The sequence below is a fragment of the Rousettus aegyptiacus genome, unplaced genomic scaffold, assembly GCF_014176215.1.
Source record: "Rousettus aegyptiacus isolate mRouAeg1 unplaced genomic scaffold, mRouAeg1.p scaffold_m13_p_3, whole genome shotgun sequence".
In the NCBI taxonomy this organism is placed as follows: domain Eukaryota; kingdom Metazoa; phylum Chordata; class Mammalia; order Chiroptera; family Pteropodidae; genus Rousettus; species Rousettus aegyptiacus.
Genome location: NW_023416306.1, coordinates 120417577 through 120433027, shown reverse-complemented (window position 1 = coordinate 120433027; position 15451 = coordinate 120417577). Strand labels below are relative to the sequence as shown.

General features: G+C 38.9%; 1 protein-coding gene across 2 annotated transcripts in view; it reads left to right on the top strand.

Annotated features, from left to right (window-relative positions):
• Positions 1-15451, top strand: part of FBN1 (fibrillin 1) — a 216439-nt gene that overhangs the window by 95215 nt on the left and 105773 nt on the right. For both annotated transcript variants that reach the window (XM_016163229.2, XM_036218301.1), the window contains exons 7-9: positions 1091-1288; positions 4887-5012; positions 11955-12080. In XM_016163229.2, the coding sequence (XP_016018715.1) occupies positions 1091-1288; positions 4887-5012; positions 11955-12080 (450 nt within the window). The remainder of the gene's footprint in view (positions 1-1090; positions 1289-4886; positions 5013-11954; positions 12081-15451) is intronic.

The following is a 15451-nucleotide window of genomic DNA, read 5'->3' as shown; positions in this document are numbered from 1 at the left end:
TCAGTGGTGAAAGGAACATGTTGTGGTCATTTAGCCCATTCCTAGACCCACAGGAAACACTCTATCTGTATCTGGTGTGCCTCTAAAAATGACATGAGGAAGCATACAGTGTTGGGTTGGAGATAGGAGCCCATGAGTCTTGCCACATCCCAGCATCCCCTTATCTGTCAAGGCTACTGTAGAACAGAAATGGGTATTATGACCCAGTTTCTCGCAGCCTGGCTTTGCTCTTCTGTGCTTACTACATCTTAATCTTTTTTATTTGTTGGACGTTGAACCCAGATAGACTTTCTCCCTTCAGTGGGGGGCGGGGGTGGGAGGAGGCAGATCTTGTATCCAATGAAACTACTCAGAAATTCTCCTGTGGCCTTAGCTTATCCCTGTTTGTTTTGAGATGGTCTTTTTTTTTTTTTTGCCCAGGGATTACAATGATTTCAGACCAGTGTCCTTACACTTTGTATTAAATATCTAATGTCCTTACCTGGCTTAAATTTTAAAAATGTTGTTTGTTTACTTGCTCGGTTTTTGTATTCAAAATAAGATGGACCCAATCCAGAAGAAATGGGTAACCATTAATTTTGTTCAAGGAACTCCCAGGAAGAAGGTACCATGAGTTGCCTCATTGAAAGTTTTGAAATTCTTCGCTTGTTCCGGCATGAGTTATAATAGACTGTAAGCTCTGTGAGGGCAGGGATTTGGCCTCTTCATCACTGAAGCATCTACATCAAGCATGGGGGCTGGTTCATAGTAAGTAGGCACTGATACACTTTCTCAAGTGAGTGAATATGTGATACTATTATTATATTTGTGTCACACATCACAGTTGTATTTTCCGTTAGCTCATCCGATCCTCACAGCAGTGTCTTCAAAGTAGGTAGGAACCGGTGTTTTTATCCTCATTTTGTAGGTGAGGAAAATGGGATGCAGAGGTAGACTGATCTCTTGAGGCTTCACATGGAGTCAGCGATGTGTGGCTCTCTTCCTGAAGACCATTTCCCAATTTGGAGTTAAGCAAGACGAGGCACAGCTGTTCCTCTGTGTGGTGGTTCTTGCTTTTCTGGACTTTCATGGAATTCTCCTTTATTTTCAGATTACAGGACAGGCCCGTGTTTTACTGTGGTCAGCAACCAGATGTGCCAGGGACAGCTCAGCGGGATTGTCTGTACAAAAACTCTCTGCTGTGCCACAGTGGGCCGAGCCTGGGGCCACCCATGTGAGATGTGCCCTGCCCAGCCCCACCCCTGTCGCCGAGGCTTCATTCCAAATATCCGCACGGGAGCTTGTCAAGGTAAACCCCACGTTGATGGAGTTGTTAATGGATTCACCTTATTTGCTCTGGAGAGCCCTTCTCCAACGGAGTTGGAGAGAAGGGAAAAGCAGCATCGGAGATATAACTTCACGATTTTGCTGACGGCATCATATCCAACTTAGACATTAGAAGCGTGGTTCAGGAGAGAGCAGCTGGTCTCCCTGGATTTTTCCTTGCCAGCAGTTTCTCCTTCCGACCTCGGAGGTGTTTCCATGAGGTGCTATGATTCTGTTTACAGCCATGCTACACATTATAGCAACACAAAGCAAAATTTGTGAACAAGGTGGTTTGTTTTTCTTGATTTTTTTCCCTTTTCATTTGAAATCATTGGAGTTTCTTCGTTTCATGGGTTGTACTTAGCTGACCTGAAGAAAATTCTTCCCCTCTCCATTTTACATGCTACATTATGCTTTTTTTTTTTACAAGTCAAAAATAAATTAGGATTTGTTTCACAGTTTTAAATATCCCCAGATGTAGCCGGCTTGCCTCTTCTCCTGCCTCCCATAGAAGCCCTTACTCTGTTTTTGGCTTTTACTCCTGTTCTTCCAGCTGTACAAATTCTTTTATTGTCTGGATGTCTGGCAGGAAACAGGAGGAAGTGAACAGAGGCAGCTCTGCACTAAACTGATGGGATTGAAAACTCCCAGGCTGTATCTGTTTCCTTTAGACGTTTTTGGTGCTTTTTTAGCAAGTCACAATATTTTCAGAAAATTCAGAGTATGCTTTTCTGAGGCAAATAGATCCCAGTTTAGTTTTGTTCTATATGTTAATTCTAAGGATAATATGCAGTAAGACAGAACTTGAGCTTAACCACAGAGTTCTGTGGGGCTCTTTTTATTAGACTTCAATAAATTTCACTTCTGGTAAACACCGTTGGTGCTGACCCCTGGCTTCTATGTACAACATACAACCACTACGCGTGAACTTTGAACGTATCTTGGACATCAGGGGCAGCAAGAAGTCACTGAAACCTTAGAATTACGAAGGAGTCAACTGTATGATTTTATAAAATAAAAAGTAAATTTAGTCCTCCTTTAGTGCCATCTTATTTTTTCGTCCTTAGAAAGTCCTAGTGAATTTCGAAGGAATTCTTGGTCTTGGTGTTCTGAAGTCAGCTAATACCCATGAACTCACTGACAGTGACCAGAGAGCCAGATTTTGAGTGCCCAGCTGCTGGTCCATGAGTCATTCATTGTCAGAGGCTGAGGCGTTCAGATAGTAGGAGGAGAGAGAATGAAGGAAAGGGAAAGAGCGACTGCTCTTCATTTCAGACGATCTGGACTTTTCAAGTATTTTCCTTCTGTCGCTTTCTGACTCTGCTATTCAACATCCAAGAAAAGTTTTTTTATAAGAAAATTTGTGAAAAACCCATGGAATCAAAATGGTAATTGCATTGCCACTTTGAGAATGAAATGCTTCATTTTTTTTCTTTTTTTCCGAGAGATTCTATTATTAGCTTGGGGCTTTGTCTTCTTGCTGGTATTTTCAGTCCATGGGCCAGATATAAGGGGCTGTGGATGAATAAATGGGTTCATAAAGGAGCCTATTCTGTCTTTATTTTTAAAACGAATGGCCAGCAGAGTATGCCTTAATGTCTATTTCCTCTTGGCCAAAAGTCATGATCAACCAGACTATCTAGTTTTACTTATATGTATAATCTTAATTTTAAATGACATTTTAATAAACATTTTAAACATATCAATTGAATGGAAAATTCTAGTCTAAGAAAAAATTGAGATCAGCTCTAAAACATAATCTAATTATATTTCACATGCAGTTATTCATTTGTGGGCTTGGACATTCTATTTAAAATAGTGACACTTTTATTTTTTCATCCTTAGAAAGTCCTAGTGAATTTTGAAGAAATTCTTGGTCTTGGTGTTCTGAAGTCAGTTAATACCCATGAACTCATTGATAGTGACCAGAGAGCCAGATTTTGAGTGCCCAGCTGCCGGTCAAAGTTCACGCATAGCAGTCAGATGTTGTACATAGAAGCCAGGGGTCAGCACCAACAGTGTTTATCAAAAGTGGGATTTATTGAAGTATAAATTGCTGTTTCTTTAGTACCCCCCTTTTCTATGTGCCGACTTTTCTTAAGAATGTGGTTTTGAATTTTAAAAAGTATAATGTCTAGTTTTTAAAGATTTAAAGTAAAAGAATATAAAAAAAAGAATGTAGATTTTTAGAGATCTTACAATTGTGTGCAATTGCGATTCCTGTCTTGCTTCACACGATGAAGACTCAAACTAAAGAGTATACTAGGCTTCCAGATTTCTAAAAAAATACCCAAAGCAGGAGAAGAAAAGTTAGAATGCCCTCCTGGGGTCTTTATTAAACCAGACTTTGTTATGTTGTGGATAAAGAGGTGGAGAGAATGTACATGAACTTTCACAATCTTTCTAACTGAACATAATGAGCCTGTAATGATTATGTTTGTTTCCAGAAGGTTTGTATTTGGAGTTCCACATTGATTTCTTGGGTTCTGGGGATACAACAATGAACAGAATGGACAAAAAACAAACAAAAAAAAACTGTTCTCTGGATGTTTGTATTGAAGACCATCAACTTATAAATCAAAAGAAAGCAAACATATTTGTTAAGTCACTTGATTCCTACTATGGAGAAAAATAAGCCAAGTAATAAGAAGGGTGGTGAATGACAGGGGGTGGGTCTTGCTATTAGGCTAGTCAGGGAATGGTCAACTTCTAAAGTGTCTTTGGAGCAGAGACCTGATGGATGGGACAACATGAACCACACAGTAGTATAGAGGAAGAATAGTCCAGGCAAAGGGGCCGCCACCACAAAGCCCTGAGGCAGGTGCATCCTCGCTGTATTTGAGGAAAGACAAGGAACCAGTGTGGATAGGGAGGGAGAGACAGAGGAGGTAGGAGATGAGGTCAAAAAGTAGAGGGGTCAGGTAGCATCTTCTGGGACTTAATGTGGACTTGAGTTTTAAGGTGAGGAGGACATGATCCAACTTTGAAAGGTCTGCTCCAGCAGCTGCTCTGCCAGCAAGGTACCATCATCTGGGGATCTCTCTTACTTCTTGGACTAATTTGCTAGGTTGTTGAATTTCCCCTGGGCAAGACAATTCTACAGAATGTAAAGTGACTGTTTTTCATTTCATTTGTACAAAAACATTAGCTGTCTTATGTAGTCTGATCTTATTTCAGTAAATTTAGTTTTAACTGAATTATTCATTACAACTCGAAGACAGTTTTGTTATAGAAATATGTTGCATTTTGATTCTAAGGGTCTCTTGAATAACTCTAGTTACTACTGTAAACCTTTTTTTTTTTATCGTATACTTGTACTTTGCAGCATGCATAATAAAATCCATAATAAAAGTTAGTACAGATATTCTCCTTGACATGAGAGAAGGTAGAAGATGAGAAAATAAAGAATGCTTGTAACTTCTTATAGACCGTTATAAGAATATTTTATATGAATCAATGAATTATATATATATATATATATCTCCTCTCTCTTTCCATCTCTCTCACTCTATCCTTTCCCTTCCTTTCTTCTTCCCTCCCTCCCTCCCTTCCTCCTCTTTCTCTCTTCTAAAATCTGACAGATGTGGATGAATGCCAGGCCATCCCTGGGCTCTGTCAAGGAGGAAATTGCATTAATACTGTTGGGTCTTTTGAGTGCAAATGCCCTGCTGGACACAAATTTAATGAAGTGTCACAAAAATGTGAAGGTAAGAAATATCATTCTTTGCTGTTAAGAGGCGGAGGGGCAGGCAAAACCCAATCGGCGACCAGTCTTTTTGCAAATTGTTCCTAAATCCTCTGTCTTTGTCATTTCTGTAAATGTATAAATATAATATTTTTACCAGGAATAATATGCCTTTGTGCTATTGAACCAGAAAAACCCTGTAGCTTTTTCCACTTTTATAGACTCAAAATAAGAGATCCATCTGAATCAAATTAAATATTAAAACATGAAATATTTTTGAACCAATATTTGGATTTAAATGTTCAAGACACATGTTTTTGCATAGTTCTAGAGATATGATTTTAATTTTGATCATTACCTATTATTCAGAATAACGTCTTTTGATGTTTTTCTAGTTAAAAATGTATGTTCGATTTTTTAAAGAACTGTATTAACTCATATTAATTCTCCGAGTACAAGTTTAGGATTTTCTTTTCTGCCTATCAAATGAAAAACTTTTAATGCTAATCAAACAAAAATAATGAGGTAAATTGATTTATTTGCATTTAGTTTATAGATTGAGGTTCTAAAAATGTATATACAGAGAATATGTTCATATTCACTACTACTGCTGTTTGCCAAAAAGAGGCCTGACTTCCAAGTGTAATACATGCTTTTTTTCATGAGAGAGAGACATCTAGGAAATAAGTAGGCAGCATTGAACTCTCTTTTCTTTGGTGAGTGCGTATACCTTATATATGTGATATCTGACAATAATGTAACAGCATTCTCAAGCTTAGCAGAGAAAACGTTTCCTTCATTCTCAACTCACTCTGCCTGGTGTGATATGAGGGTTCGTTTAGATTCATGCACTTTTGTTGACAGCAGTTGCTGTTATGTCTGTGCTCCTAAACTCTAGCAATGAGAAATAGTTCGTTCCAATGCATTTATCTGGGCTGGCATCATTAATCATTTTTTTTTGAGAGCCACAGTATATCACACACGTGAAAGACAGCTTTAAATTTGAGGTTGCAATTCATAAATTACACATAAGTTTAATATCTACTTGCCCTGAAACTGTGTAATCTAATTCTGGTAGAATTATCTTGATGGGTTAGAGTTATTTTCAGTTATTCATCCTCACAGAATTTATAATGATATATTCTTGAACATACTATAAACAGTTGTGGTAGCTGTGAAAAATGAGGTTTTCTAAAGGCGTAGGGCTTCTTAAAAACATCGTAAGTTTAAAAAAAGAAACAATAAAATTGCTTCTCTATAGGCCAATGTGTTTTAGAAGTTTTATTGTGGGTCAAGTTAGAAACAGAGAATGTTAATATGGAAGGGCAAGAAATTACCTAGTTCAACCCTTTCATATTTTAAATTAAGGAACTGTATCTTGGGTATGTTAAGTCCCTATTTGAGGTCATTCAGATAGTACTAAAATTTACTTTTTTTAATTCATGCTCTAGCTCTCATCATACCATATTTTATGGTCTTCTATCCTAGATGTAAGCCATTACCTCTCCTTTAACAACTACATTTCCTAATATTTGAAAATATTTAAAATATTAAGGTATAGATTTCAGGTACTATTATACATATGCTTTTATGACACTAATAAAGCTGTTAAGGTTTATTGCATGCAAAAACCACATCAACAATGGATTGTATCTTACATCTGTAGGCTTTCTCAGCTTTAAATATATCCGACTTCAAGAGACAGAGTCAGCTTTAAGATTTAGGGCAACAGGGTTCATCTGACTTGTCCAGTCTACGTTTTATTTTCTGGAATTATGACAGCTCCCATCCTGGACTAGAATTGTTTTCCTGAATCTCTTACCTTTCATTCGGACCAGTCAGTTAATATATCATTCATGACCGATCACCTTCGATGGTTATGAACTAGACATAAGACATACAGATTTAATATTCATACTGAAAGAAAAATGATTTAAAATCCTTTTATTAAGGCTAAGAAACCTATTATGGTTCAGTCTGAGAATTACTTAATCTTTTTCCACAAATGTGTTTTTTTTTCCAGCTAACTATTGAAGTCAGTAGCAATATATAAACAGAATGCTTTGACTAGACCTTTTTTTCTTCCTTTGCCATCTACTGTTACATTAAATTCAGATAATGGCTTTTTCCCTTTCCTTTTTATTTTTTTTATGCAAAATTGATATTGGAAGAGAATGTCCTATTTGTATTGCATGTACTTTGTCTGGCCTGGAGGCTGGTGTGGGCGTTGTTGCCCTGTCTTACTCTGGCAGGAGAGTAATTGGAATGCCCTCCAAAGACACATGTTGAGCTGGATCCCCTCCAACAACTTTGCTCTTCTCCCACTCCAACGCTTCACTGTGGGAATGGCATAACTCTGGGAACAGGATGGTCCCCAGAAGGTCAATAGGAGAAATTCCAGAAAACCTGGGCCATTTCACTGAAAGGCTGACGAGACCATCTGTGTGCCCTAGGCTGATGGTAAAGCCACGATGAGATTCTGCGCTCTTCTAAAAATTGTTCCAACACCTTTGTTATCACTTTGAGTGACTTTTAAAATGTATCTCTTCCTCTTTACCTGGAGAGGAAGGAACTAGGTACCTGGAAGCCCACAGTAATTTTAAAAAACAATTCAATCCAATATGGGTTTTATCACTTTACAAGATGCTAACCCTCACTCCCTTTGTGATGGTGAAAGCATCTTGAGATCTTTCTTTTGCAGAATTCCCTCTTCTTAAAATATTCTCCTCCCAAAACTTAAAAAAAAGTCATGTACCAAGTTTTATATCAACACATACAATTTAAGTACATTTCATATGTTAGCTAACAAGCTGAAGTGATTAAATAATAATTATTAAATTTTCATAAATTAAAGAAGAAAAAGATTGAAATTTATAGCTGTGATTTGAGGAAAATGGAAGCAGAGTTCATGCCCACGTTTGTAATTGACTTTTCTATTGAATCTGGAGCGTACACACTGAAAGAACATATGAGCCTTCTCTTTTTGGAAAACAAGTCCATATTTGCATAGGTTACTGTGGAAGGAAATTAAGAAATAAAAAGTATAATTAAAGGATTAAGTTTTATTTCTGGCAAAAGTCCCTTGGATTCCTAATTAACCACTAATATTTTGGGATTTAGATTTTCACCAAGCCAGCCTTTAACAATTATAATAGCACTGCATGATGCAAAGGATTTTTAAAAAATATGACTCTTAAGTTTGCGCACTTCCTAATATGCGAGCCAGAAACTGAAGATTACGCTTTCTAAAATAATGGCATATTTATCTGATGGCTACTTGCTGTTAGGGGTTCTTATCTTCTCAGGCTCCAAGGAGAATTCCTGGGGCTACTTAACCCATTGCCATAGGTGGAGCTCCATCCTGTGCAATTGGTTGCAGGCCCTTGACTCTCACTGCTCAAGGTCACTGACTCCCTATACAGTTGTTGAACAAAATCTCTGTAGTAGAGGTATAAGAGCCCTAGGACTAAGGTAGACCTGGCCCTAGTCCTGGTAATGTCCCTCATCCTCTGTGTGATCTTGGACAAGTTGGTTACCAGCTCTGTTACTTCAACTTTCAAAGGAGGAGGTTGAACAAGATGATATCTGGGGGTTCTTTCCATTCTGCAATCCAGACTCTATCCGCACATTTCTCATTATTTTCCAATTGTGATCAGACTGCTGGTACTGCATGAGTAAGAAACCATATGCAAGCTGGCATATGTGGTGTGACTGGATTTTGTGTGTGTGATGAAGTTCATCTCAAAGGTGTGGTGGCATTCATAGCTATTAATGTCACATATTGCTTTTAAACAGCTGCCGCAATTTTTAGTTGTTTTTTTTTTTCTCACTCTGTTAATAATCTAGATGGTCCAGAAAGGGTTAACTAGTTTCCCCCATTTCTCACTGATGATGGATGTCCATGGATAGAGCTCCTGGACAGCTGAGTGTCCCAGTGATGCCTGTTCCAGAACCAGGACTAAGCTTCATTTCATCTGCCCTCCCACCTCCCTACACACACACACACACACACACACACACACACACACACACACACACACACACTCCTTCCTTCCCTTCTGCTGGAGTTGCCCCAGGATAGGGAAATGGCCGAGGGACCGGAAGAATGCCCAGGAAAAGTGGATGAGATGGAGGGATGAGAAGAAAGACCAAGAACAAAGGATGGGGGCAGCAAATCAGGTTTGCCTAGAGCACAGAAGTAGCTCTTTTCAGCCAAGCCTCGCTCCCCACCAGGCCCCTGAAAGTGATTTACTTTTATGGCTGGCGTTTGATACAGGCTGGCTCACAGAAACTGAGAAAGCCACCAGTCTCAGAGTCTCTCCTACTTGGGATCCCTGAAATGCTATTAAAAGGAGATAAACAGAGTGGTAAGAGCCTGGAGGAATAATAAATTAGTATGAATGAGTTTTAGAGTATAAGCGATTCCAATTCAAATGCTTTATTCCAGCCTTTTACTGTCAGGGACTTCCAGCACAGCCTGGTTGTAAAATCGGAACCTTGCTTCCATTACTGCAAAGCAATGGGACTGAGACGGAAGGTTGTCCAGGAAAGCTGAAAGGTACTAGACACGTGAAGGAAAAGGACGTTTTCCTGAGAAGAGGACACTGAAGGGAATTCAGAGACATTTAAGATCCTTTAAATTGAAAAATGTGGCCTGGTAGTTTTATCTTGATCTGTGTGAAAATTAGGGAGATGCCAACTATGGAGTATTTCCTAACCTGCTGACCTTTGAGGCCGTGTACCTGGGCAGAAACTCTGCCTCCTGCCCCCTGTCCCCTGCCCAGCCCCTGGCAGTTGGAGACGTGAGTTGAACATCACTTTATAAATGAGCCTCTTTGCTCTTATTTCAGGTTTTACTTTTGCCAGTTTTTCGAAGGCCTCCTTGGCACCAGAATTATAGAAACGAGGTCCCACAACCATACCTCTACAGTGAGGATCAGATGAGGTGACACACAGGAAGTATTTAGACAATGCCTAGCACTCAATATACATTAGCTCATTATTATTGTTGTCATAATAATAAAGGGTCCAAATCTAACCTAGCTAGCATATGAAGGAAGATCTTTCCTTCATCCTGCCCAAATTAATTCTGATTTTTTAATAACTTTTTTTTGATATATACTGTCACTTAAATAACTTTAGATATTAAGTGGCTTTACAAGAATGTAGCAATCATTTATACTAACAGGTAGAGAGATATTTCTTTTAATAGACACTATCTCACATGATCATTGATAGGTGTTATATGACTTAGGCATAACTGTTAGGGACAGTTTGAGAAAGATACATTCTTCTTAATACCTTTGTGCTGTGGTTATATCCTCCTCTATCTTTAAGTGAAGTATTGAATCCTCTAGGTTCTTTGATATATTTGTTTGGCTTCTGTTGATTTTAAGTAGTATGAGGCTGTTAAATTCAGAAAGATCAGTATTAAAGAACTGTCTTAAAATGTGCCTTTAGATGTTATGCCAGTTCTAGAACCTTAGGCTCTGTCCTTGGCTGTTTCTCTGCCTGAGTTTCACTGACTCCAGTGAAATTTATATCTGCGGGAATAAAATATGCACCTTTACCATTACATGACTTCACAATGACAATGCTGTTTATGTTAGCACTAACTCTAATATAAGCAGTGAAATATTGTTTGGTTTAGCCTCTAACCTAGCATAAAACAATGGGGATTTTGCCTTTAAAATAGTTAAACTGCATGTAAACATTGTCACTGCTGCCTTTCTAACTAACTGGGTGAACTTGAGTTAGAAGATACTTAAATCTGGTCCACTTAGAACTATGTTTTGTAAGTAAAGAGCAGTACTTAAGCTGGAGAAATATGTTCTTATTTTTAAATGGTAAGGCCTTCTGAGTCCAAGGGTGTTAGTCTGGCCATTGCAATACTCTGGGGAGATTGAGGTCAAACTGCACCTCTCCCTGGCTTAGTGCGACATGGCCATGCAGATGCTCTGTGCCTTGAGTTCACTGCTAGCATAAACAGGAAGTCCTTAATCTGTTCTCTTCCTTCACGGTGTCACATCTACTGACAACTGTCAGTGTACAATTCTGGCTCTTCAAAAGCAGCCCTTGAAGGAAATGATCAGAGTTTTCCTAAGGGACTTTTATTGCTTCCTTAGAGGGCACCAGCGGCCTCAGGCTCTGAGGGCTAACCCCAGCTGTGACCTCAGCTCACCCCGAAGGCAGTTGGGGAGTTGGAGTGGTTTTCAGAGCTGTCCTCATTGTGGAGAGGGGAATGGACCATTACCCCTCCTCCACAATCAGTCATTGGGTTTGGGCGCCTGGGAAAGTATAGCCTTGGGTGAGGTGTCTCTCTTTGGCTCAGGTGGTCCCAGAAGAAGCTGTGAGCCAGAGGCACCTCCAGTTCTGAGACAGCAAGTCCTCCCTTGACAGAATCTGGGTGGAGCATCCTAGTGCCTACCACGATTCACTCTTTGAACCCACAGAAAACTATCATAATGGCAGTTTGACTGCCCCCGAGAACACCAACTTGGCCAAGTCTTGGTCAGCGCTCAGGCCACGTGGTCTTCTCTAGGATTTCAGTATCTGCTTTGTGGAAATCAGATTGAAAGGAAATACAGAAACTGATGCAGAATATAGAGTAAATAGAAATGGACCTTAATACAAACCATGGAGACAGCAGGGAAAATAATTTTGAAACAAATAGGAATATTAGCCTGCTTTAGTTACTTGGTAAAACAAAAGTACACGGTTTTAGATTTTAAAGGGGAGTTTTTTTTTTTTTTTTGCTCTAATCATTTGAATTCAGTAAATTCCTTGGATAAGTCTGTGTTGAGAAAAGAAGCACCCACTTTTTGAAGTGACTATTTTATATGCAGCTTTTATTCTGTAATGGCCACTGTTTCTGGGAACGTGATTCGACTGTTACATCTGAATCCTCAAAATAACAGTTTTATACTGTGTTCTACAAATACTGAAATTCTTCTTTATGTTCTAGATATTGATGAATGCAGCACCATTCCTGGAGTCTGTGATGGGGGTGAATGTACAAACACAGTCAGCAGTTACTTTTGCAAATGTCCCCCCGGTTTTTACGCCTCTCCGGATGGTACCAGATGCATAGGTAAGTTTAATGGTAAACAACCTGCTTGATTTCTATAAATCAGTTCCATAATGAACATCTTTTAAAGCAAATCTGTTAGGGGAGACATATAATTTCTCACTTGATGTAAAATATACATTTATTGAAATCTATTAAACAGTGGAGCACCCTCCTAAAGATAGAGGCATCTGGTGGTCTTGTTTTGGGATTTTGCCTCTAATAAAGAGAGATGATCCAGGAGACCCTACAAATATCGGATATCATCAGTCTTTTATGTGCATGTCAATCCACGAAGCCATCTTTGCTTGATCCCTCTCTCTTTTGACCCCTACCATTTCCTGGGACCTATGTTAATTTAAGTCTGAACTTTTGCCATAATCTTTTAATTTTTCTTCCTGCTTCCTGGCTTCTCTGCAGTTTATCTTGTGAGCTTTATCTTCCTAAAATACCGATTTAATTAAATAACTCCCTTGCTCAAAAACCTCTGGTGATTTTCCATTAGGACTTGGAAATTAGTGGTTTTCAATCCCATGGATCTTTCTTTTTCTTTTCTTCCTTCTTTCCTTCCTTCCTTCTTTCCTTCCTTCCTTCCTTCCTTCCTTCCTTCCTTCCTTTCCTTCCTTCACTCCTTCCTTTTTTTAATTGAAGAAATAATTTTAAAAACCTCTGCTCACTGTCCCCTGGATCTTTCAAGTGCTACAAAATTTTCTGTCTCAGAGATGGGGACCATGAAAAGAGTGAGGCTAAGTGGAAAGGACTTCTACCTCCCACTCCCATGCCCCACATAAAACACTCCAGGCAACTCTGCTTTTATCTGGTTGGTTGCTGAGCTTCCATGTAAAATATTCTAGGGTCCTGTTGTTTAAAAAAATAGATTTGACAGCTGCCATATTTAGCAATTGCTAAGACTCCCTTCTAACTCCATTATTCTAGAATAAAGTTCAAGTCTAGAATGCATAGCCTAATAGTTAAGGGTTTTACTGTCTGGCCCCTCCCAAACTTGCCAATTTGTCAGCACAGTCCCTGCTTTTTACCTTTAAACAGGCCATTTGTTTTCATACATGCCTTTAATCATACGTGTTGCACCACGCACAATATTCATCTTCCCAACTCAAGCCCCCTTTCTTCTCAGGCTCTCTGTCTTTGAAGATGTCCCCAATCAGCTTACCTGAAAGTAGCTTTTCTCTTACCTGAGGATATGCTTCTCATAAATTGCCTTACAGGGAAATTCTATATCTATATATTTTTATCTCCCTAATTAAGTTGTAAGCTCAACTTAAAGACTAGTTAGCTGTTGTCCTTTTACCCCTGAGGATTCTTAGCACAGTTCCCTGCATGTCATAGGCGCTCAATAAGTATTTGTTAAATATGAAAATGAGTTATTCCTTATTATTAGGACAAAGCTAGGAAGCCTGTGGCACATGGCCTTGGAGAAAAATGAATGCTGTCTTTTGATGTTTGTTTCTGGCCCATAGTTTCAAAGACACTCAGCTTCACATCCTTACCACAGGCCATGAATTTCAGACCAAAACAAAATTGCACTTGAAATTTCAAATTCCTTTTTACTTAGTCACATATAATAAAAGTTAAGGGCAGTCTCGTACCATCGACATTTGAATAAGTGCAACTAGAGAGGGAGGCATATCTGGACTTTTCCTTAAAAATAGCAGTGATGCCTGGATTGCCTGATATTCCCGAATCTATTCATAGATACTGAAACTGCAGTGAACGAATGGCAAGTACAATTCATATAGCTCCTTCCCCCACCCTCCCCCCAAAAATGTCCCAATTAGCACATGATATCCAGTGGATACGCTTGGCAGAGAGGTCAGAAGTTCTTACTGGCTAGATAATAGTTAGAATTTTTTTTTTTAATCTTCAAAGAGAGCCCCAAACTACATTAAAATTATAAAACACATGAACATAGTAGATGATTTACATTTTTAAAGTTTTTCTTTTTTCAACAAGTATATCCGTACTAACTTTTTACAGAGGAATTGGGTGAGGCATTTTCCGGCAATTACCTGACTTAATGTTTACAACAGTGCTATGGATGGGGAGAAGCTGAGGTTTAGAGAGTTCAGGTATATAACTTGGTCCAGTTGTTTACATGACTAATAAGTGAGGGAGCTGGGATGCCACCTTGTGCCTGGGTCCATAGTATGGACTCCTCTCATGGCTTACTCCCAGATGAACGCCAGATGCAGCAACTCTTTCTCACCATACCCCTAGGCAAGCACTGTTTCTCCTTCTTTGGAACTCTATTGTACCCGTAATTAGTAACTTATTATATAAATGACATTTCTGCCTTGGCTAATACAGATACTTCCCGCCACGGTAAACCACAGAGACCCACCTCAAAATTATCCCTAGTGGAAAGAAAATATATATAGTCCCCAATTGATAAACAAATCCAAGATTTGTTGGTAGATTAGTCGGTTGGAATTAGTAAATCTAACCAGTAGGAAACTCCATATGTAGATAGTGTTATGTAGTGTCTTCCTTATATATCTCTTCTGAGCATGAAGTTCCTACTATGTGTTACTTTCTGTCAACACATTCTAAGACTCTCAGGCCTCCCCAGGCTCAATGCTCTCTTTTTCCTGTAAGCTCTGGCAGTATTATTTTATTTTTTGTTCTGTGATCTTCCTTTGGCACTTTATAATAATTTGTGTAAGATTGTCTTTTCATATTAGTATGCTCTGCCTTATCAATTCCTGGGAGTCCTAAAGATGCCCTGTACCCGGTTTGTGCTTCTAGCTCTTAACTCTTGATCAGACAAAACAGTGGTAGTAATTGATAGGAGAAGCCTGCTGATAGGCTAGGATGACCTGTAAACACCTATTTGATTCATAATACATTTATTCTGATATAATGTGATTTCTGGGTCCTGAGAGGAAGGGCCAAGTTTTTCAGAAGGAGAGAAAGGAGAAAAGTTCCCTGTTCCTTTTCTGCCAGATGTCTTGGCCAGGTCAGGTTTAAAATAGATGAAGGTGTCTGTGGTTCCTCCTACCTCCCTTTATCTCCTCCAAATCCTACCGTTCTTCTCCCTCGGCTCCCATAGGTCTTCAGGTTATCCTAAAGCCACCTCTTGCCCTCTATGCAAAGTAATCCAGCACCAGAATGGTTTTCTTTCCTCTTCCTATGGCACTGATACCTGATGACACAGAAACCTTCAATTCTTCCAAATGCTTCCTAGTTTTCACAGCTTTTCTCTTCTTTACTTATTAATTAGCCTAGGTTTTCTTTCAAATTTTAAGTTGTGCAAATGTGTGCATTTTAAGCAAAGGCTCTCCTTCAGCAAAAAGAAAAAAAAAATTAGCAAAATGATTATTTTATGTATAGGTTTCTAATCATCTTTGGCAACCAAAATGTGGCTGGTAATTTTTTCA